Raw genomic sequence first — 23,053 nt, 5'->3', positions numbered from 1 at the left:
CTTTAATTGTGCCCTGAAGGAAAGTGTGACTAACTAACAGTGCATACACTAGAAATACAGTTTTTTAAACTAACAGAGATAAAGCCCAGAGGAAGAAGTATACAACACGTAGTGCCTGTAGAAGTAACAAATGTACATCCCATAACCGCTTACTCCTGTGTTTGCGTAAGCTTGCGCACTAGCTAGTAAAGCCTCTACTTTTCAAATACACACAGCTCAAATAACTACAAAACAAGTGTGCCACAGCTACCTCAGAAAGGAAATGTACGTTCATAGTAATGAAATGTTTCTGGTGGCTGCACATCATTTGATTGCAAGAAGATAAGCACAGACTTTGAAACGAACATTTTACCTGGAATATGTTTCGATAGAAAGCTACAAAAAATGCTAGAGGTGTTTTGGATTCATCTTCACATCAATATTTGCATTTTTCCCTGGGGTGGCTCTTTAAAGTCAACTGTGGATGAGAGTCTATTCGAATTGATTACCTGTCACTGGAGGAAAGAACATCCCATCTGTTTAATAAGCAAAGCAAAACAAATTAATCTTTCAGTCTTCCTAAGGAAGTCAGTTATCAACCATTAATGCTTAGTGTTTCTGAGTCACCTACAATACACTGATAAATTTTAGCTATTCTGTATTTCATAGAAGAATGACTCTTCATTCCCTTACACTAGACCAAATACTGTTTGCAAAGACACTAATAAAGCAAAACTGTTGAAAAGCGTCTTGTTGGCGACTGCCACATGCCTCAGACAGAGGAGTGGTGTAATGGGAGACATCAGTTACTCTGCGCTCTCAATAAGGAACTTGCAGAGACTTTCTGAGGTAGCCATAAATGAGGGAAAAAAAACCCCACTGAAGTAAAAGCATAGCACCATGTTCCATAAAAAAAAGAGGTTTCAGAGCACTGGTCTTTTCCTCCTCTGTGTGCAGTCAAACTCCTGGACTTGACACTTTTTCTAGAATTCTGGCTGTCTTGATTCACCCATCAACCACGCACAAAACAGGTTTATGAATTTCTCCTTTTGCACATCAGTGATTACTCTTAGGTAAGAAAGACTGTTAATGTTATTGCATTTTTGTTAACTACAAGTTCTTCATGCACACTTGGCAACGGCTGACCCTTGTCCGAAGCTGTCCTGCTTTCAGAGTTTCTGAGGGAGGAGCACTGACAAACTGCTGCGACTGTTCAACGGTTGTCAGCCAGAAGCTGTATTTGTTCGCAAAGTAATGGCACGTTCCCCGAGCACCGTTGCATTCAATGAATGGAGTAGCACGGAAATCCTCCAGGCAAGAACCAGGTGAGACCAGGGACTGACCTCCACCTTCTGCACCAGCCGCAGTATGCTGAAATAAAGATGCCAAGTTAAATGAGTTCAAAGGAACAGAATGAGAGGTAAACAGGGGAGTCCTCCAGTTCCATTGTTAAAGGAGTTTAACAGGCAACCAAAATTATACCTTGGCTATGTCTATCTGTCTTTTGAGTCAGGGCTAGAGGTGAAGAAGCAAAGGAATGTACTTAGGCTGAATATACAGACCTGGTATAATGGAAAACCAGATTTTCACTTGCAAGCTGGGAAACAATAATGCTGACTTCATATTTTTCTAACAGCCTTACACTAATGAGCTTCTAAGGAGAGTGCTACGGAAAATGTTCTTTTTCTACCGAGAGAGGGGATCAAAACAATACTGTAGCAAATTAGTGTTTCCACATTTAAAGGTTTGAAGAACAAAGAGTATGTGTGGCAATACAGAACTACTGCGTCAATGTTACTACTGAATTTGAGCAGTACAGGTGAGGTGGCCAGCGAAACGGGAACAAACTCAGAGCCTACAGCAGATTGGCTGATAAAGAATAAACACACAAGGGCAAGAAGCTACAGAGCTCTACTTTCCTGTAAGCAACTCATAGAACATGGTCTCAGTCACCTGATCAAAGAGGAGCTCTAGAAATGTTTAAAGCTGCCTTTGCCTTAGCAATAGTGTCCTTACCATCAGGAAGGAGTATCCTATCCATAGGCTGCGCCAGCCAAGGGGACACTGTGGGATGGTGATGTCCTGACTGTGCACAGCCACAGCCTGGGAAGGTGCTTCACATACTGAGCAACGACTGATGTACTGTGGGATCTGAACACTGTCCACTGGCATCATGGGGATAGGAGCAGTGGTGGAGAGCCAGTAGGACTTGTCATTTCGGCTGGCGTAGTAGCACACTTCATTGATGTTGCAGTAAATAAAAGGCATGGTGCTGAAGCGAGGCAAACATGAGCCGGCAAAACCTGGAAAAATTAGAGAAGTGGTCATATCACGCATCTGCCAAACGCTTCAACTCATACACACCAGACATGAGCGGCAGAGAATGGCGCAAGTGACACTGGGCGCAGCACAGATTCTGGCCAAGCAGACTGCCACCACCTCTACCACAACTGCCTGCGGTACAAATGAAGGCTGCTCATTTGAAACAGGATTTTGGTCCGTGTTGTTTATGCCTGAGAGAATTCTGTCAACTCACCAAGATCCTGGTTGTGTGACTTTTCCTGCCCCTCCACATACAGTAAGCTGTAGCCTTCCCAGAGCTTATTCATTCCTACGGGACAAGGTGGGATTTGGTCTGACTGACTGTGCTTCACTAAAGTGTATCCAACGCCCACGCTCCGACCAGGCATTCCCGGCAGACCAAGTGAGCCCGGCTTTCCAGCAACACCTAGAAGACAGAAAAGGAGTCACTATTACTAACAGGCAGTCTGGACACCAGCTGGCTCTATACCCATTTTTGGCATTGCTGTCATTGTGTTTATGTCTGTCTTGTACAAGGAGGAGCCCAAATATTGATGGTTGTTACATGAATAATCAGACTTGTCGGTTCCAAAAGCAATCATTTCACAGTAGCACCCACCCATTTCCTACCTCATTTAATTTTCTTTCTCTCAACTCTGGTGCCAATGTGTTAGCACATATCTCACAGCACAGTAATTTTGAGTATCTCAAAGCACCAACCAAAACCTAATAAATTCATTTTTGCTATAGTGCTCCTCATGATGATATTCCTTTGACACAGAAAGGCCAAAAGTTGTACAACAAATCTGTGGCGGAATGCAAACCTTCTCTCTCTCACTGCCCCTTTTCCCTACCCTCCAGCCCTCACAGCTGTGTTCTCTGTGAATACCATTTTGCTGGTCTAGATCTTCAAGATGACTCCCACATGAACAAAACATTAAAACCAGCAGATCACAGTATCACAGTATCACAGTATGCTAGGGATTGGAAGGGACCTCAAAAGATCATCTAGTCCAATCCCCCTGTTGGAGCAGGAACACCTAGACGAGGTTGCACAGGAAGGAAGATGTTCAGGAGTGTACCTAGGGAAAAACCAGCAGTGACAGACAACAATGACATGTGACATAATCTTCCTCACTGAAGATTAAGTTTACTTCATTGCAGGTACGAGACACAAGATCGTGTACATCCCCTGGTCTTCCTAAGGTAATCGGGTGTTGGGGAGGGTCTCTCCAGAACCTGTAGGCAGACAGAATTCTACTGACTGCTTCTTTCTGATCAGAAAAATACCTTCAAATCCTTGTGGTCCTGGGACACCCGAAGGTCCTGGATCCCCAACTATGCCAGGTGATCCAGGCAAACCATCACGTCCTTTCAAACCAGATCTTCCTGGTAGGCCTTTTGCACCTGAAATGAAATACAATTATTGCTATCATTACTTCCTCATACTAATGCCTTCACCCTGCAATCACATTCCTGAAGAGAAACAGGTTGTCAGCAGCCATGCTGAGAGCTCCCACTTCAACAGCTGCGGTGACAAACAACCAACTCCATACAGGAATTCCACATGATCTGATTGTCTGTTAAAGGATCAAGAGGTGCAGCTGAACATTAGACAAGGCTGAAAATGCAGCACTGAGATCTGGGATAAGCTACCGATTTTAGTCTGAAGCGACATCGGACCCAAAACTCAAGTTTCAATTTGATGGCTGTGGAAGTCTGTGAACTCATCTCTGTCTCATGAGATTCCTGCCACTCTGAAAACAAAAATCCTCTGGTATAACAGTCCAGCTGTTGTAAGTTGAAGAAAGTTGAGCCACCTTGCTGAAATTTTGCTGAAGACAAGTCACTTCTTTTGCTTGATTTCACCCTTTTCTCAAACCAGAAAATTTGCCTTAATGTTCAGCATAAATATTATGTAAAATTAGAGCCACTGACTTGAACTAAATTCACCTTGCCCCTCCTCCCCCTGATATTCAATGATGAGCATCTGACTGACAAATCTTTAAAAAGCCTCAGGGCAGTGAAAGGCACTCAAAATATAAAGGCTTGGAAATAAGTGGGATGTAAGAGGAGGTGGCTGCCTGTGGACCTTTAGAATCCATTCAGGACTGTCCTGACTTCAAACCACAAAGGTCTGGCATGGATTGGATAAACCAACAATAAAATAAGTGTTCAGGATGTTACTAGTTAAAATATAACACAATAGTATAAAGAGACAGAAGGCGCTACGCGACTGCACCTAGCATGTGATCAGCAATGTGGAAGCTTAAATTTAGTATAAAGAAACATGTGACTGGGAAACAGATGGGAGTACATTTGCACAACTTTTGTAAAGATTAAGCATTAAAAATAGTATAAGGAGGGGTAATTTCCCAATGAACTTCTCTCTTTCCGCTGCTCTGCAGCGTCTGCTCAATTGCCTGACCAGTGTTGATAAAGGCTCTCTCAGCTTTACACTCTGCACTCTGCATTTATTCCCGTTAGGAACTGCGCAGAGGAAGGCAGGCACCGACACAGCTCCCTGCACTGTGACGGGATTCAGGAGAGCACCTGGGGGAAGGACTGCTGCTAAGTGATGTTCCCTCTCTAGGAGCTTTCATGAACAAAAGAGAATACTAACATTTAAAAATTGCCTAAACGGCAGTGCTGAGAAAGGAATCATGGGACTTGCTGGGCCTTGGAGAGCCAACTGGTGCAAGACTCGTCAAAGTCGCTTTGCCAAACAATATGAACTGCAGTGGTGCAGGCTGAAGTTCCCAGCACTTCTCCAGTTACAGTATTTCACGGATAATTCAAATAATTCTCACTGGTGAATTACTTTCATGACCCCTCCACCTGCTAGTACCAAAGCTGGTAACATACCAGCTACTTCACAGGCTGCTGCACCTAATTCTGGAAACCTAATTAAAAACACTATAAAAGTGCATGAACAGAACTTATCAAATAAATTCTAATAACATTAAAATATGATATTCATATGCATTTTGCTGGAATTATTTCCTTTATTAGAAAAACCTGTAAACCTTCCTAATGCATTTGAGAAAGTAGTGCTGTTCTTGCAGAAGACCAGTGTTTCAGTGATTGGAGTGTACTTTTTACCTGGTTTTCCAGCTGGGCCCTGGAATCCAGGATCTCCATCAAAGCCAGGGACACCATCAATTCCTGGCAGACCAGGTAAGCCTGCAGGGGCTGTGACTTCTTCCGGCTGTGGGGTTATACCTGGAGCCCCTTGTCGACCAGGGAGACCTGCACATGGTGCAAATGACAGTGTAAGTACCCCACAAAAAATTCAGTGTTTTGATGACAATAATGACAAAAAGAAGTAGTATGTTAAATTAAGACTGCCTTAGTACATCAGCACTGGGCATCTTTGTAAAAAGTGGTATGTCAAGCTCTTTCTAGTGTATTTCAATCTCTAAGAAACTAAGAGTCCCCCAAATAAGCCTACTAAGGGAGGTCTGAAATTTTCCCCAGCCTGAACCACGTGCAAAAAAGTACAGCTTTTCAAATCCTTCAGCACTCACCTCGACGTCCCATTTCACCCTTCAGCCCAGGGTAACCAGGATCCCCCGGAGGCCCATCTTTACCTGGCATGCCCATAAGGCCAGGCTCACCTCTTATACCTGCAAAGAGACGCAGCTAAAGACCTCAGGGGCTAAGCACAGGATCCTGATCCTGATCCACAGCTGGGGCACCGAGAAACACACTGAAGGCAGCAACGGCAACAGCAGTTCAGCTCTGAGACGGGGAAGACCACAACCCTTAAGGAACTCTGTGCCCTTTTTGATGTCCAGAATGGCTGCAGAGCCTCAAGACAAGAATTTCCACTGCTACATAATTACACTTTATTGAAAGTATTCTTCCCCTTCCTTGGGTAACCCAGGGAAAGTGTTTGGGGAATATACCTCTTCTCTATTTGGAATTCATCTCTATGCACAGCACAGAGGGATGGGGATCTGCCAGCCTACAAAGACAGCATACAGTTCTTCACCTGGCAATGGTTGTCCATCCTTTCCTGGCTTTTGAGATGTGCAGTTTCTTTGAAACCTTGCTACTAGAGCTCTTGTTTGCAGCTGCCCTCTAGTCTTCCTTCACACAGACCAAAGAGAGTTCAACCTGCTCCCTGCCTCAGCCCAGAACAAGATCTCTTAACTGCTACAATCCTCTTAGCCTCTTATGGAGACCTAAATCCACCACATTATGCCTTTGAGCATACATGATAGGTGGGATGAAACAGCATCTCCAGTCTTTGCCTAGAGAGCAGATGCAAGTGGGTAACTGTAGTCGACAAGCACAGCACCACTGCAGATGGACATCATGTACTCAGAAAAAAACAAAGAGGAAAAAAATCATTAGGGACACACTGAAGAGGCACCTGGAGCTGGCCTCACTTTGCTGGTTTTGGCATCAGTAGGTAAAACCTGCACAGACCAGAAGGAAAGACTTAGACAACAAACTCAGCTGTGCTTACACCTGAATGAGGATTTGTTTCCAAGCAGTCACACTAATCACACAATAGCCATTCATACTGTCAAGGTGACAGCTGCCAAACTTTCAAGGCCTTTCAAAGCAAAATTACCTTTGAATCCCGATGCTCCAGGGAGTCCAATTGGACCGGTGGGTCCCACGTCACCCTTAATGCCTCGCAAACCAAGAACACCAGGGAAACCTGGATTGCCTGTGTCACCTTGGTCAGAAGCTGGGCCAGGGGGCCCTCGTGGTCCTGGAGGGCCTGGAAGACCTAGAGACAACAGGGGTAAGTAGCACAATCTGCTCCTGGGGCAAAGGAAATGCAAGGGCTATCCCCAGCGTGCCTTTCTAGAGGACAGTCATTGTTTGGGTATCTATATTTTCAGGGGTGTCCTCCTCCCAAAGGAAAAGAACCAGACCCCACCTGCTTATACTCACTTAGGTCTCATAAACTTTTAAATCTTTTTAACCACAGTAATTTAGCTTCAGATTCTGGGCCTGAGCATAGCCCTTGCCCCACTGGGGAGCTGGTGTGGTGACTCAAGACATTCCCAAGGAGAATGAGAGCAGTGGCTTCAAATCCTTGGAGAGTCTCAGCCTCTCCGACAAGGCTGTGAGGTACTGAATGGGTACCAATGCCACCATGACAAATCTTTCAAACTATCCTTGCTGTAAACCCTACGGCAAGTGCTTCTTATGTACCTCTGAGGAGCAATGAAGCTTTGCTGCCTCCCAGCTCACACAGGATACTTCTGAACTTTACACAGAGACAATAATTACAGCTGTGGAAACCACAGTCCAAAACGGAGCTGGTACCCAAATTTAGACATACTACGCTGGACTTAAGTACCTACCTCAGTGCCTGAGTCTGTCTTCAGTACCACAACAGGTGAAATGAATATGGACTAGAGAGCTTTAATAACAGGCTAAATCAAATCAGGATTCAACAGCAGGAATTGAAAACAGATGTTATCACAGTGACAGTACTCATCCAAGTCGTTTCCCCTCAGAGCTCTTCAAAGAAAGCACATAAAGAAACAGAAACCCCCTTAGCTAGTCCACTCTGCTTAAGAGGCCTCTCTTCATACCTGAACTCCCGTCAGTTCCTGGATGACCAGCATCCCCAGGTCTCCCACGTATTTCAGAAGGAAGAGAAATTCCAGGTTTTCCTGGCAAGCCAGGTAGTCCCACAGGACCAGGGGGACCTAGAATAAGAGATAGAAAGTGAGAGAGTGTACCCAGAACTTCACAGACATGAACAGAAGTAGTGACTGAGTAGCATTTATATTGAGGAGAACAAAGCGACATCTCACTACATGAGGGGAAAAATTACTACATTCTGCTGTTCAGGAGAGCCATAGACACTGTGCAAACTATGTAACCAATTGTTTCTCAAATGTATAGCCACATCAGAGATTTAACGTTTACCTGTCAAACTACTAACCACCTCTGTGGCTTTAGGAGCTCTCTTTGGTAATTCTGCTGACCACGGAATCCATTAACCTGAGCTGTAATACATCCTGCTGGCCTTCCAGAACATCAGTATTTACCCATGTCTCCTGATGAGCCTTTTGGTCCAGGGAATCCTAGAGCTCCTCTACCCAAGCCTGGAGAACCTTCTTCACCCTTCGGACCTGGGAGACCCGCAGGGCCTTTCAGTCCAGCTTCACTCAGACCTGATTAAATATGGTTAACAAAGACAAGAGAGTCTATTCAAATTGCCTAATAGCAGTTAAATTATTACACAAACTGAGTTGTAATAAAAAAATAGCCATTTGTTACTCTCTCTGCTGTTTTCAGTAGAGCAACTCCTGAAATGAGATTTGGTGCCTCATGTGCTACGCTGGTTGTGCAGAGTGAATTTAAACGATCTGCAAGATGCTGAGAGAGAAGCGTATGACCGTTCTGGTCTTCCCACAAGCTCTTGCACAAGGATGTGAAAATAGCACTCCTGTGACAGGATTTGCCTGCCAGCCTGTATGCTGTGTCTCTCAAGAGGATGCAGCTCAAGCTTCTGGTCTTTAAATAATCTAGTGGGCTTCATGCTCCAACATGGAGACATCAGTTTCCACAAACTACTGCAGAAGACACACTGAGGCACAAGTGCCGCAGGGCAGAGGCTCCCAGGAATGCTGCAGGGAGATGCTCAGCATGTCACTCTGGTAAGCGTAAATACTAAGCAGCTCTCTTATGTAGGAAAATTGTGGAGGATCTGTATGCTGTAAATCATTACCTTCCAATAGAGAATGTTTTAAACAAAGAAAACACAGGTATCACTTGAGTTGTACACATCTAGACTTTTTGTCCATTTTAATGCGTAAAATGTATGCCACAAATTTTAAGTGTTGCTTTACAAGAGGACTATAACTAAATAAATCTCTTGGGAAAGGTCTTTCTCCACCTCTTGACATCTAGTAAAAACACTGTTTGCAAAACAGAACCACATTCTATTTCATACAGTTAAAAATACGAAAAAATTCCAGAAGCTTCCCAAAAGTAGAATCCAAAATGTAATCAAAGAAATCATCTTCCACCAGTTGGTGTCCAGTCACAAGTGGTGTCCCCCAGGGCTCGGTGCTGGGGCCAGTTCTCTTTAATATCTTTATCAATGATCTGGATGAGGGGATCGAATGCACCCTCAGTAAGTTCGCAGATGACAATAAACTAGGCAGGCACGTTGATCTGCTTGAGGGTAGAAAGGCTCTGCAGAGGGATCTGGACAGGTTGGAACAATGGGCCGAGGCAAATGGTATGAGGCTCAACAAGGCCACATGCCCGGTCCTGCACTTGGGTCACAACAACCCCATGGAGCACTACAGGATTGGGGCGGAGTGGCTGGAAAGCTGCCTGGCAGAAAAGGACCTGGGGGTGTTGGTGGACAACCAGCTGAATATGAGCCGGCAGTGTGCCCAGGTGGCCAAGAAGGCCAACAGCATCCTGGCCTGTAGCAGGAATAGTGTGGTGAGCAGGACTAGGGAAGTGATCATCCCCCTGTACTTGGCACTAGTGAGGCCCCACCTCGAGTACTGTGTTCAGTTTTGGGCCCCTCACTACAAGAAGGACATTGAGGTGTTGAAGCGTGTCCAGAGAAGGGCTACAAAGCTGATGAGGGGTCTGGAGGACAAATCTTATGAGGAATGACTGAGGGAACTGGGGTTGTTTAGCCTGGAGAAGAGGCTGAGGAAAGACCTTATCACCCTCTACAACTACCTGAAAGGTGGTTGTAGAAAGGTGGGGGCTGACCTCTTCTCCGTGGTGACAAGTGAAAGGATGAGAGGAAATGGGTTACAGTTATGTCAGGGGAGGTTTAGATTGGATATTAGGAAACATTTTTTCACTGAAGGGGTTATTAAACATTGGAATAGGCTGCCCAGGGAGGTGGTGGATTTGCCATCCCTGGAGGTGTTTAAAAAAAGGGTAGATGTGGTACTCAGGGACATGGTTTAGAAGTGGTTTTGTCAGGGTAGGTTAATGGTTGGACTTGATGATCTTAAGGTCCCTTCCAACCTCAGCAATTCTATGATTGTATGATTTTACCGATGCCTTTCTTGAGCTCCGTATAATGGAGGGCTACGGAAAGCAGTAAGGAAACATGCCATCATTAAATCCAACTCAAAGCAAGTATTTGATGCTGCCCTGCTAAAATCAAACATCCATTAGAAATGGAAGAGTTTTATGATTTCATTCCATAGACTTTCCAGCAGTGACATAGTCCTTCAGGAATTCAAGGACAACCATCACCAGAAAAGCCTCCTCACTTCACAGGCTGCATCCTATTCTTACTGGCAATAACGAAGAATTTTTTCATGCACCTTCAGTACCCTGAGATTTTTCTTCAGGTTATAATTAAATCCAGAACTGGGTGAAATAGGGGAATTTTGTGGGGAAACACTGCTCTCATGATGGACCAGTGTATGCATTTCCCCAGCTATGATGCTTCTACTACACATTTCCTTTACCTGGTGTTCCAGGAGACCCTTTTGTGCCTGGCAAGCCATTCAGACCATTTAAACCCGGAAATCCATGAAACCCTGAAGAGACATTGGAAACACATAAGTGAGCAAATAAGCAAATAATCTATTTAGGTGGAAATGCATGACATGTTTCATGGGGACTACGACAGGTATGAGAAACCTGATGCACAGGAGAACAGAGTATGTAAAGTCTTCCTTCACACAGGCCCCCTTCATGGAAACTCTTCTCACTGCTTTCACTGGTTTTTACCCTCAGTGAACCCCAACAATGACACAAATCAAGGAAGAGCCTCTCCCTTTCCAACCACTCCTCTGCTCATTTCTAGCAGCTGGTGTCTGCACTAAGATTGCCAAGAAATGAGCTGATTTCCCACGCACAGCTGGCCCACACATAGGAGTGCTGCCTGCCTGCTGTGATATGCTTGGCTGAAACACTGGTTTTCTGACTCAATTTCGCCCCCCATGTGCAGGCTCCAGATATACCTTTAGGTCCTGCTGTTCCACGAGCTCCAGGGAATCCGACAGATCCTGGCTGCCCTGGAGGTCCTGGTGGCCCAGGGACTCCTCTCAGCCCAGCATTTCCAGGGATTCCTAAAAACAAGCAGAAAAATGTTCCTACTACACATCCAGGATGGAACAGCTCACAGCCTCGTCTTAGAGCTTTTGTTCCTGCACTTAACTCATAAGATGGATGAATAAACTACTATTTAGCTAAAGCAAAACCAGATCCAAATCTCTCCTCACTACCACTACTAGCATAGCACTTATCAAGCTATTTATTTCTTTACTTGATTGCTTTTTTTTTTTTATCATAGCAATGACATTCTTCATCATCCACCAGGTGACACACTGGAACAGTTTACATACTGATTAACTAATGAAATTGTTTTTCAAATAAATATTCCAATAACAACTTTCACTCTTTTCCCATCTTTAATCTCGATACCAATTTGAGAATCTACCTGCTAGTTACACCACTACCCAAAGGCACTTGTAGCCATCCTTCTAGGTAGGTTTGGCTCTAGAGAGGGAACGGACAGAAGTGTTGCAAGGGAAGATTTTAGAGCAGCCTTGCCCATAAGCAGCTGCAAAGAAGTTGCTACTGCTTTTATCTAACTGAGGGCTTCCCTATTTGTTAAAAAGAATTCCGTTAGGTTTCCATTGTGCAGGATTCACCACATGGTTGATCCACAGGATCGGTCATGACAGGACAAGGTGACACCTTACACTAGTGTCAAAGAAAATTCCCGTCTTCTTGTCAACCTTCTTGTTTAAGCCTCAGCTGAGACAGACCGACCAGGGCTAAGGAAACAACAAGGTGAGGTTGTTCCACGGTCACACCATAAACTGCAGAACTTAAGACACCTAGTCCAGTACCTGCTGGTCCTTCTTGGCCAAGATCTCCTGGGCCACCTTTGAGTCCATTCACCCCTGTGTTTCCTGGGTAGCCTGGTTCACCCTTGGGTCCTTCTCTCCCTCTCTCTCCTGAAAGGATAAAAACAGACAGCGTGCTAGAGCACAAGTCAAACTGCAGGAAGGTGTGAAGAGAATGAGAGACACATTATGTTGAGGCTGCAGCATTTGTGTTTGCTTAGCCATGGTCTAGGCCCTGCACCAGACTCCTTGGATGCCAAATACCAGTGCAAGTTCACAAGTTCCTTCTCAAGAAGTGAGGTGTGACACAGCACTAGAATTGAGCTGTTCTCAGGCATGTTCATTATCATCCAGATTTGCGCCCCACCTGGATTCTGGACTCCAAAAATCTCACTTTCAGGAGAGGACTAAAGTACTTAAATTTATAGATTACAAAAATACCCAAATTGGGCAATGCTATCTTGTTTAATTTCTAGAATTTTGCAGTCTAGAAGTAAGCAATCAAAGGCTACGTTACCTGGGAAGCCCGGGTCCCCTCGCTCTCCTTTTGTTCCAGCAATGCCAGGAATGCCAACAGACTCTCCCTGGTCACCTGGAAAAGAAAGACAAGGTGGGCGGGCTATTCCCTAATTGACTGTGGGGAGCAGTTTTCAGGGCTGCTCAATAGCCTTGTTTATGAAAATAAATCCGGCCTATACTTCAAATCCATGGAGCAAAGACAACAGTAAGTGATGCACCTGAGTTTGAAAATGCTTATAAACAGCAATGGATGCAAACTCACCCATGCAAATGTATGATAAGATAAACATTTATGGATAATTTCACAACATCCTGCCCTTTATATTTTTGACACAAGGGGATGAGAGAGAAGTGTGCCTCTTGTACTGTCCAACATGCTTCACACAGCACTGTGGCCAAATTTTCAAAGGACCATAAAGTATTTCGGCATTTGGCTTGGGACTGGTCTCACCTGAACAAAGCCCCTTACAAGGAGACACGCACTTCAGAGCCAGTCACTGGCGAGCAGTGGACACTTCTAGAACACTACTCAGTCATTTTAGTCATGAATATTAGGACTGTGCGTACTGAAAGACCATGCACACTACGGAAGATTTCTTACCCTTTGGACCAAGGAGGCCAATAGGTCCTGGGAATCCAAGTGTTCCTGTGATACCATCTGAACCCTGAAAAAAAAATATCCCCAAATTAGCCTTTGCTTTTTGTTCTTGCTGTTCCAAGCTTGAGTCGCGGGGGATAACAGACTGCAAAGATGTAGGAAGAAATACTATACAAAGTGTCATTCAACAGGATGAGCCAAACAACAAAAATCTGGAAGCTTTGTAAGGAAAAATCCTGCCGGCTTCTGCTGCTTTGCTACAGAAGCACCAATTAGAACACAGGATTTTTCTAAGAGCACTTAGAGAGTGTGAAGATACTTAAGAAGGTATTTACCCTCTCTCCTGGCATGCCTGGAAATCCTATGATACCATGTATACCCTTCTGTCCTGGCAGCCCAGGCTGTCCAGGTGGACCAGGGAAGCCTGGGTCACCACGAAGACCTCTCTCTTTGCTTGCTGACCCAATTGGACCAGGGAGACCAGGCTGTCCACGGCTTCCTGGGACTCCTTTATCACCTGGGTTATACAAAAGAGTGTAATTTCATTTCATAATACAGACATTCAGCTCATTTAGGCCAATTGATCTGTTACTCAAAGCTCTCCTTAAAGAGGAGGAAGGGATGGCATTAGCTCTGCAGAACAGAGCTTCAAACGAAAAATGTTTTCTCAAAATTCAGAATTGCCATAGGCAAATCTTGCTAGAATGTGAATGGTAGAACAGAAAATAGTAATACTGCAGGTGCTGTCAAAAGGACAGACCATACTCCACTGAGAATAAGCACAGTTACTGAACAACTGATACTGGCAACTAACTACAATGTTGTGAAATACCTCTAGGTCCAGGGAATCCTCCAAGTCCAGCTAATCCAGGATCTCCTTTGTCTCCTTTGAACTGCAGTGCCTGTTCTGGAGGCCCAAGAACAGGAAGACCAGGTGGACCTACATCACCTCTGTCACCTGAAGAAGTAAGAAGTCAGGAAATCTTCTTGCAAAAGAATCTAACAGAGAAAGGACATAACACTAGAAGCTGGCAGACAAAAACAGAACTTCCATGTCTCCTGATGTAAATTCATCAGTAAATGCTCAGCATCTTTGGCAACCAAGCCAAAGTATTTCACAAGGAAGAAAAGAACACAATATTAGAAGAAAACATTAAATATGCAAACATCTCAGACGGGCCTCCTAAGTCCCTCTGCTGCAAAGCCAGCAAAAGCCTTTCAGCTGTTTCTTACCTTTTTGACCTTGGAGTCCCACAGCTCCAGGGCTCCCTTTTCCTCCAGCTGTACCAGGAGTTCCTTTAAACCCATTCACCCCAGGGATACCAGGCAGGCCTGGCATGCCAGGGAAACCAAGCAGGCCAGAAGACCCTTTCTCGCCTGCACAGAAAGGTTGAGAAATAGAAGGGGAAAATTAGTCTCCTCTGACACATTGCGTAGCCACCTAGCTGGCAGGTAGAGGCAGCATGGGTCTGGCCAATCACCCAAATCTGCATAGTAAAACTTCATGGAGCAAGCACAACATGACCACTTCTTTCATGGGTTTCCACTTATGATACTTTCAACCAGCACTTTTCAGTTCATCTTTGAAGGCCTGGTCCTACTTCCACTGGAGAGCAAAACCCAATCATTTTCCATGAGAGTAACATGCAGTTACATAGCTCTACTGCTCTCTGCCTAAAATAACACAGAATTCTCCAAGTAACCAAGTGTTGTATTGGTGCTTAATGACCATACAGATTGTCAATTTTTCCTTCCCATTTGGTTTCTGCTTCATTCTCTCCCTTCTACAAATTTCATACACTGTTCCTCATTTCTTCAATTTTCTGGTCTTTCTATCTTGATTTGCACGATCCTTTGCCCATAAGGGCCAAACTCCTTTAAGATGGATCTCCTTATGACCATGATTTGATATTTAAATCCATCATTTGTGATTCATGACTCAGCAGCAAAAAAAAAAATGCATTCCAACGCTAGTTGGGAATTCATTCTCTTGTCACAAGTTGGGCCTAAGATCGGTATTAACAAGGTTATTTTTTTACAGGCACAGTAATCTCAGACTATTTCCCCAGTGGAATACATACCTTTTGGCCCAGAGAAACCTGGACGTCCATCTTGACCAAAAGGCCCAGGTGGCCCTAAGAACCCTCTTTCCCCAGGAGATCCTGGGGCACCGTCAAGACCTGGGAAGCCTTTCATACCAGCAGGGCCTTGTGGACCTACATCCCCAGTCATGCCTTTGACTCCAGGAAGTCCTGAATCAATACAAGAAAGGACTCAATAGATTATGTCACGTAAACACTAGGACAATTTGTGGACAGCTTCCCAAACTCTTTAAACACAGCATTGTTTTTAATATGACAAATGGACCTTATGGCACATGCAGCCTACTAGAAGGCATAAAGCTTAGAATTGCAAAAGCATTAGTCATCTAATAATAAAATACCTATGAAGAGGGTTACTACCTACATCACTACACAACTGGCAAGAGTGAAACCCCTTATGATGTATCCATTTTTGCCTCCTTTACCAGACACTAAACTGTAGCGCACCAGTCTTACCTTTATCATCAAGGCAGCCAAACCAGAATGGGGAGAATCATTAACGCCAGCTTCTGCTACCTACCCCATCCTCTGGGTGGACCAGAGAGCAATTGGAGAGGCTTGCTTTTACAAGTTTCTTTTCCACCTTGGTAGTGAAAGTGTTACTTCTCAAGAGGAAATTCCTCACTCAGGGAACAAGCTTCTGATTGTGCTGTCACAAAACCAACATCATATGTACTGGTTTGCCTCTAAATGTTTCAGCACGTTTCTAGCTGAAGCTTTGTAATGGTTTACAATTTTAAATATAGGCTCAAACCATTGAAAACAGAATGCTCAGATCCAAAGAGAGGAAGAGAAGGAAAAATCAGGTGGCTTCTGAAAAATGGCATTTGCAGCAGTAGCACCCAATATATGAGCTTCATTATACTCAAGGCTTAAACGCTTTAAGCTACAACCCAGTATTTTTTAAAGCAGAAGATGAAATGGCTGCTTTATTTAAGAAGACAAAGAAAACACACACGCTTGAAATCTGTACATATTAAGGATAAGGATTTCCTTATAGGCTCCAGGCTTTGTTACTGTCTGAGCATTCTCACTGCAATGGTTCTTTGCCTTCTGGTTTGATTAGAAATAATAAGGGGTATCACCTATAGTCAATGCAATTCTTGTAGCATTAAAAGCTAGGTTGTTAGTCCGTGAGCTTTTATGCTACACTGCATTTTCTCACCTTGACAGCCTATGTGAAGAACGCATAACCAAACAGTGTGACATCAGAAAAGGAGAGTTGATGATAAATGGAATAGAAACATGGTGAAGGAAAAAACAGACAAAATATGTAAACAGAAAGAACAAGGGTACAAAAGAAATTAATGATTCAGAGAGACTACAGCTGCAAAAAACTTAATCATTTGGAGCTTATCATCCTAGCAATGGGAGGCTTTTAAAAACAGTTGAAGAAAAGTCATATATGGCATACAGTCCAAATGTAAAACAACAGAAGAGGCAAAAGCAAGGTTAACATCAAAATAAAAAAAATGTTAAAATTCTATGATTTTCATCTCAAATGACATTCCTGCTTTCATTCGTTTGCTGTCACCGTGCTCCAGCACTGTCATTCTGCATGTCAGAACAGATAAGTTATGTCACAGACCATTATATACTAATTCCCAGGTCCCTCTTCGCTTGGTTCTCAAGTCTTGCATATACCGTTATTATGAAACACTTTAGTCAGTGCAGCTTGAGAGATACTGCTGTACTCAAATGGTGGGGGTTTTCCCCTTAAAGTGAAGGGAAATAGATTTCCCTTCTGCCCCGGTGAAGAGAAAGATGGAGAAGACTTAAGTGCTTGTTCTGAGAAAGCCAACAATTTTTCAATCTATCAAAGACATGTTTCAAGCAATCTCATACATTAGAAATTAATTGTCATGAAAATGGGAAATGAAGATTAGTCAATGATACAGCCAGCACATAAGAGCAGAGATGTTAAAAACACCAAGACATTTAAGATGCTTTCTCCTGTCTTTCTGCTGTACTTCCTACAGCCTTGGTGCACCATTTCTAGGCAGGAGTTGTACAGCAATCAGAGGCAGAAGGCTCAAATTCTGCACCCTGTTACCCCTACTCAGAAGTAGGCGCTCACTCCTAGCAAATGCCAAATCTCTCCCACACTTCCTCAACACTGCAGCTTCAGCTTATCTACTTGTCTTCATTTGAAGACACTACATACCTGGTGCTCCTGCAAGGCCAACTGACCCCATGGGTCCTGGTTTTCCCTTAATGCCAAAAGGACCTCCAGGACCAGGAGGTCCCCGCAATCCAGGGACACCCGAATATCCTGGATTACCCTGTTCGCCTTTAATACCTAGGAGGCCTGGTCTTCCGTCTAACCCTGGGAACAGAGAGGTGGGAGATTACAGAACAAATACAACAAAATTCACACTTTTAATTAAAAAGGTAGTTTTAATAACTGGCTTTGAGTTGCATTAGATTCTAAGAGAAAACCAGCAAATCATGACCTGTGAGAAGTTTAGTGGACTGCTAACACAGTACCTTAAAGAGACTGGAAAGAGGGAAGATTTTTGAAAGAGAAACAGTTTGTTATTCCTAGGTACAAGCAGTATCAGTGCTTACCTTTCGGTCCTGGAAATCCAAGATCACCTGTAAGCCCTTTATCACCTGGGAGTCCAGGTCGGCCACGTTCTCCCAGGGCTCCACTCTCAGCACCAAATACATCTCCAAGTGCTCCTTTTGTTCCAGCTAAGCCTGAAGCACCCATTTTCCCAGGCAAACCATCTGTTCCATCCAGTCCTGGAAGTCCTTGTGACCCTTGGTCTCCTCGAGGCCCAGGGAAGCCTTAAAGAGAAAAACAGTAAATGTCACTCAGCAGAAGTACAGAATATCTGCTTCCAATAGCATCTCTAAAAAAATCAACATTTAAAAAATTTCCATGCAAGAAAAAGTTGTTCAGAAAGTTGCAGAATGTTTCAGTACCAAATTACAAACAATAATTGGTGACAGAAAGCAATGAAACTATTTGAAACGGTTAAAATATCCTTTCCTGATATTTTTTCTTTTAAGAAAATAATACTTTAGTAGTATCTGGGAGCTGTAACTAGTTGCAGCTTTACAAGCTTGGTTTCACTAGATGGCAGATTAGTCAAAAAAGGATAAAAAAAGGAGGAAGATGGCCATTTCAGATTACAGACAGGCAGTATCTCACTACCACCATCAACCACAAGAGCTGCAAAGATGTTATATTCGTCACACCTTTCTTACTCTGTCCTCTACGTCAGACAACTTCTGGCACTGTGGGGCAGAAGACACTGGCAGCCTTGGTACAAGGAGGACTGGAAAGTACTCTCCCTGTACCAAGCAGACACTAAACTGCACTGCTGTGAGGATGTGTCACACTGCCCAGGGGTTGCGTCATGAAATCAGTGACCCCACAAAGATGACTTCCCCCCCCGTAATGTAGTGAAAGGCTAAGAGATTTCTTCAGTCATATCCAGAGAAACCTGATGGATACACAGCAACCTAGCTTGAGGAATCTTCCCTCACCACCTCTGCTTCTTGCGCTTTATTTATACAACCATCAGAAATTTCCACAGCTAAAATGAGTCCAAACACCGCATACAGCACGCCTTTACCACATGGCTTAAAACAAGTTTTGCTCTAAACTTGTAGTTAACCTGAACTGTAACAAAGCATGTGACAATGGCCTCTGGAGAAACAAATTTTCTTTTCTTCCAGAAGCGATATAATATTATAGACAGGTAACGATCTTGAACATTTCTTTCATTTCCTTCCAAGCTGCAATCATTTGCTTGCAGAGATTGCCTTTGAAAGGAGCGCAATGGAGCTCTCAGTGGAGCGTTGTGAATGTACCAGGCAGAAAAGTTGTCCAAACCTAAAAGGTTGGACAACTCTTTTGGTAAAATATTGTACGCATTAACCAGACAATAAAAAGAACTTCAGCAACTTCCCTCTTACCAGGTTCCCCTTGCAAGCCTATTATTCCTGGAGACCCTGGCTGTCCTTTAGACCCGTGTAATCCAAGTTGGCCTGGAATGCCAGGAAAGCCTTTGCTGCCTTTGGGACCTAAGGGTAAAAATATATTAATAAATAATATTGATGAATGAATAGTGGAAGACAAAAAGACAGCACGAGAAAACAGGATCAGATCTCTTCTGCAAAGCTAGTGCTGAAAATACTTGCTGGATTCACAATTTAAGCCAAATAAAGTCTCAAAGCTGTTTCATCAGCTACCTAAATACAGAAGGAGAGGGTTTGTGTTCAGAGTCTACTTGAAAGGGAAAAAATGGTGCAGTCATTATGATCCTCCATGGGATTTAAGCCTAGTCTTTTTGGAAACAAAGAACATTGTTCTGCTAGTTAACTCTCTGGAATAACTATCACTTGGAGGAGATTAATTAGCAGGTATTATCTTCCTTGAGGAATAAGTGCTTCTTGGTAGTCAGCCAGTGCACTGCGATCAGCTTGTCTCCCTACCTGGCAATCCTGGAAAGCCGGGAGTCCCTGGGGGCCCATATGCTCCAGGAACTATGCAGGGCAAGGTGATACCTGAAACAAAGAGACACTGGGGTTGCACACAGCCCCTTTCAGAGAGACGGTCAGAAGAGGAACATTTAATGTCCAGATGTTTTTTACAGGACATATCATAAGTGGCTGTGAATGAACTTACGCACATCAAACACTGCTATAGTGTGAAATTCTAAAATAAATGTGCACGTACAAGATAAAATACATATCTAGGGATTATTAACAGGTGTTTAAAAAAACACCTGCCACCCAAGAGCTTAGGCCAGAGAGACGCATGCATGGAGGGTGCAATAGCAAGGATTTTTTATTTCAGCCTTAATCTCCAACTGCTTCTTCTGCAGTCTGTCAGACTAAGAAATAACCACATGGCTTAAAAGTCTATTAGCAGCAAACAAGACTCAGCAACTGCAAAGCTCTTTGACCTCCACCTCTCAAAAAAAGGCTCTGTTTGTACTAGCAATCCCTCTTCAGCAGAATGAAGTTTACGTGGCGTTCTCAGAGTTGCTAGCACATCAGATTTACCTGAAAGATCTCAAACACTTCCACATTCCTCCTTGTAGGTCACTGACAATTTGAAGTCACATTCACTCAGTCACAGAAATGATTATCACAAAAACTAATTCAAGACTTTCCACCACCAGAAATGCTTCTGGTTATGTTAAGCGGAGTCTGTGCTAGAACCATAGAATTAGCTCCTATGCTGGAACAGCCTTAAACAATCGTAGATACACTTTCTAAAATTGAAAATCTAAAGGACTCTAAAAGCTATTTAGTCAGAGAGACTACATACAAAAGGGGACTACTAAAGCACATTTGGGGAAGAGTTGGATTTTTTCACTACTCTGAACACTTTCATATGCACAGAGGAACAGCTACCTAACTGCACTGTTGCCCAATATCTGCTAATTCAAATCTCATGTCAGCTTCAAGGCTGATTAAGGATGAGATAATCAGGTATCACCGATACATTGTCTCATTCTCTTGCAACTCTTTTTGCAGGATCCTTCTATTCAAGCTCCATTCCCAGACTGACAAGCTAAATTTATTCATCAGCCACTCAAGAGCACTCCAAACTCTGACTGCTTTCAGTCATGAGGAGATATTCTAGTCTAAATCAGGTAACACTGGAAGTATTTCTTCCAGCAAGTAACACGAGTTAAAAACTTTTTTTTTCATAAAAGATTAACATTTTCAGATGAATAACAAATTTTATTAACAAAAGACACTGAGTCAAATTATTTACTGGATAAATCTAATCAAATCAGTGGATTGCTGTACGGATAATAAATATGGGTATTTGCTTCTGACATTGACAGTGGGAATAGGGGTCTCAAAACAACACAGGCCAGGGCAAAAACTCATAAAGTAACCCAATATGTCTTTTCTGGTGGAAAGGCTGTAAAGATCCCTACAAATTTTTTGGTTGAAACAGTGCTAAGAACGGGTTCAATGACATTCTTCTTGGGTTCTTCTCAATAGATTCCAACTCGGTTCATAAAAGGCCATGTGAAAATCTTCTGACTTCAATGCCTACACCCAACCAGAGATGGAAAGTTAAGCTTTTAGTGTAGGGTCCAGCCACAAGCCCAGTCGGGCCAGGCAGATTTGAGCATCCCTCTCTCGCTATGCCAAGTGACAGAGAGTGATTCTGGTTTGACCTCTCATTTCTACCCCCTTTCTTTCCACCCTCAATCCTAATTTTCATGATTTCATTACTCTGACTTGTGTGACTGATTTCATTATTAAGACTTGTGAGAAGAAAGAACTATCCTAATCTCAAAATCGGGGGCTGCTAACAGGTATCAGCTCTAATGCAAAGAAACAAGCGAGGCTCATGTGGAAAGTGGGATGCAGCAGGGAATGCGAGGGAACACAACCCCCAGGGTGTCTAATCTACTCACATAATGAGATGCTGTGCCAATTCTGAAGGAAACATCAGAACATTTTCTTCTTTTATGTGACAGAACCAAAGGTCAGTTCTCAATTCATTACTTTTATCTTGATGTAAGGCATTCACTGATAGCAAAATTCATTTTAAAATTACTATACTCATGATAACATATCTACACAGAGCTGCAGTAACAATTCCATTCTCGCACAAAGCCAGAGTGCTCCCTTTTCATCCGTGACAGCAATTCATCTTTATAGCCAGCACTAGCTTTAAGAACAGAGGTTCAAAACTAAAACACCAATGATCCAATTTATGCTTTGAATGGATATGAGCACCTAACACCATGATCGCAAGACGTAACACACCTTGCTGCCTGCACTTGGGTACACTTTGACAGGGCGTTCTTTTGATAAAGTAAAAGTTAAATGGTAGGGACACAACACAAAAATTCCAGTTCTGGTCTTCTGCAATTCTATGTGAGCCTGATGCTGAACGCTTTATAAAATAAGAAGCTGAGGTCCGTTTCTGAGGTATTTCCTCTTCAGACACAGTACTGACATTTTGCAAAAAGCAAACATTCGGGGCAGCAACTGGCACGGAAAGGGAAGTTTAATTAATACTGTTGCATTCACATCACATGGCTTTAATGACTGTCTTATGTGAGTTTTCCAAAAACAAATCTGTACAATAGCATATTCTGTATTTTACGTTATTAGCCAGCAGTAGATTACTTGAACAACGGATATTTCATGTGAGGATAACTGAAATGCCAATAGGACTGTTTCCTTGTGCGTTTTGCGAAATGATGTAAGCAAGGCCTAGCATAAAAATTATATAAGCAAAACTTAGTGTTCCCCAGCTACTTACTATCCTACATTATCAGAGTTTACCCAATAATATCCCAGTATCGAGGAAATGAAACAATTATGAAACCAGCATGTCAGCCATAAAAGCAAAATATGGGCAATTCTAACATTTTTGAGTAATCTCATGACACCAGGTAAAATCAATCTAGCTTTTTATAAAAAACCTGACTTAGACTTTTCCAAAGCAAAACGGTTTCACCCTCTTTTACTGCATGTGGCATGAACTTGAGCAAAAATCCTCACTGGTGTCTTTGACGTGGTAACTTCAGTAGGTCACAGTCTCTTTTTAAATGTCTTTCCTCATTTTCACGATAAGGCCTTTCAGTCCGGGCAGTATCAGAAATGATTATTTCTTCCACCCACACACATTTTTTTAATATTAAATGAAACTTATTACATCAAAGGGTCTTTTAATGCATGCAAATTATTTCCTAGCATGGAGGGACTGATGCATTCATAAGTTTTCTTACACATCTCTG

At 43.2% G+C, this 23,053-nt stretch overlaps 1 protein-coding gene across 1 annotated transcript in view; it reads right to left on the bottom strand.

Moving 5' to 3' along the window:
* Window positions 1-993: 993 nt before the first annotated feature.
* COL4A6 (collagen type IV alpha 6 chain) overlaps window positions 994-23,053 on the bottom strand; it is a 49,243-nt gene continuing 27,183 nt past the window's right edge. The window contains exons 20-41 of the mRNA XM_082488412.1: window positions 19,767-19,838; window positions 19,248-19,355; window positions 17,889-18,110; window positions 17,485-17,646; window positions 15,300-15,470; window positions 14,452-14,595; window positions 14,051-14,176; window positions 13,554-13,735; window positions 13,222-13,285; window positions 12,619-12,693; window positions 12,105-12,212; window positions 11,211-11,318; window positions 10,713-10,784; window positions 8,304-8,429; window positions 7,842-7,958; window positions 6,863-7,024; window positions 5,808-5,906; window positions 5,383-5,529; window positions 3,571-3,687; window positions 2,516-2,707; window positions 1,996-2,282; window positions 994-1,350 (exon numbers count right to left, since the gene is read on the bottom strand). Coding sequence (XP_082344538.1) covers window positions 1,090-1,350; window positions 1,996-2,282; window positions 2,516-2,707; window positions 3,571-3,687; window positions 5,383-5,529; window positions 5,808-5,906; window positions 6,863-7,024; window positions 7,842-7,958; window positions 8,304-8,429; window positions 10,713-10,784; window positions 11,211-11,318; window positions 12,105-12,212; window positions 12,619-12,693; window positions 13,222-13,285; window positions 13,554-13,735; window positions 14,051-14,176; window positions 14,452-14,595; window positions 15,300-15,470; window positions 17,485-17,646; window positions 17,889-18,110; window positions 19,248-19,355; window positions 19,767-19,838 — 3,122 coding nt within the window. The 3' untranslated portion in view covers window positions 994-1,089. The remainder of the gene's footprint in view (window positions 1,351-1,995; window positions 2,283-2,515; window positions 2,708-3,570; window positions 3,688-5,382; window positions 5,530-5,807; window positions 5,907-6,862; window positions 7,025-7,841; window positions 7,959-8,303; window positions 8,430-10,712; window positions 10,785-11,210; window positions 11,319-12,104; window positions 12,213-12,618; window positions 12,694-13,221; window positions 13,286-13,553; window positions 13,736-14,050; window positions 14,177-14,451; window positions 14,596-15,299; window positions 15,471-17,484; window positions 17,647-17,888; window positions 18,111-19,247; window positions 19,356-19,766; window positions 19,839-23,053) is intronic.

Source organism: Vanellus vanellus, assembly GCF_965231255.1.
Source record: "Vanellus vanellus genome assembly, chromosome: 10".
Classification (NCBI taxonomy): Eukaryota; Metazoa; Chordata; class Aves; order Charadriiformes; family Charadriidae; genus Vanellus; species Vanellus vanellus.
The sequence above is the reverse complement of the archived record's forward strand: the minus strand, read 5'-3'. Positions and strand labels throughout refer to the sequence as shown.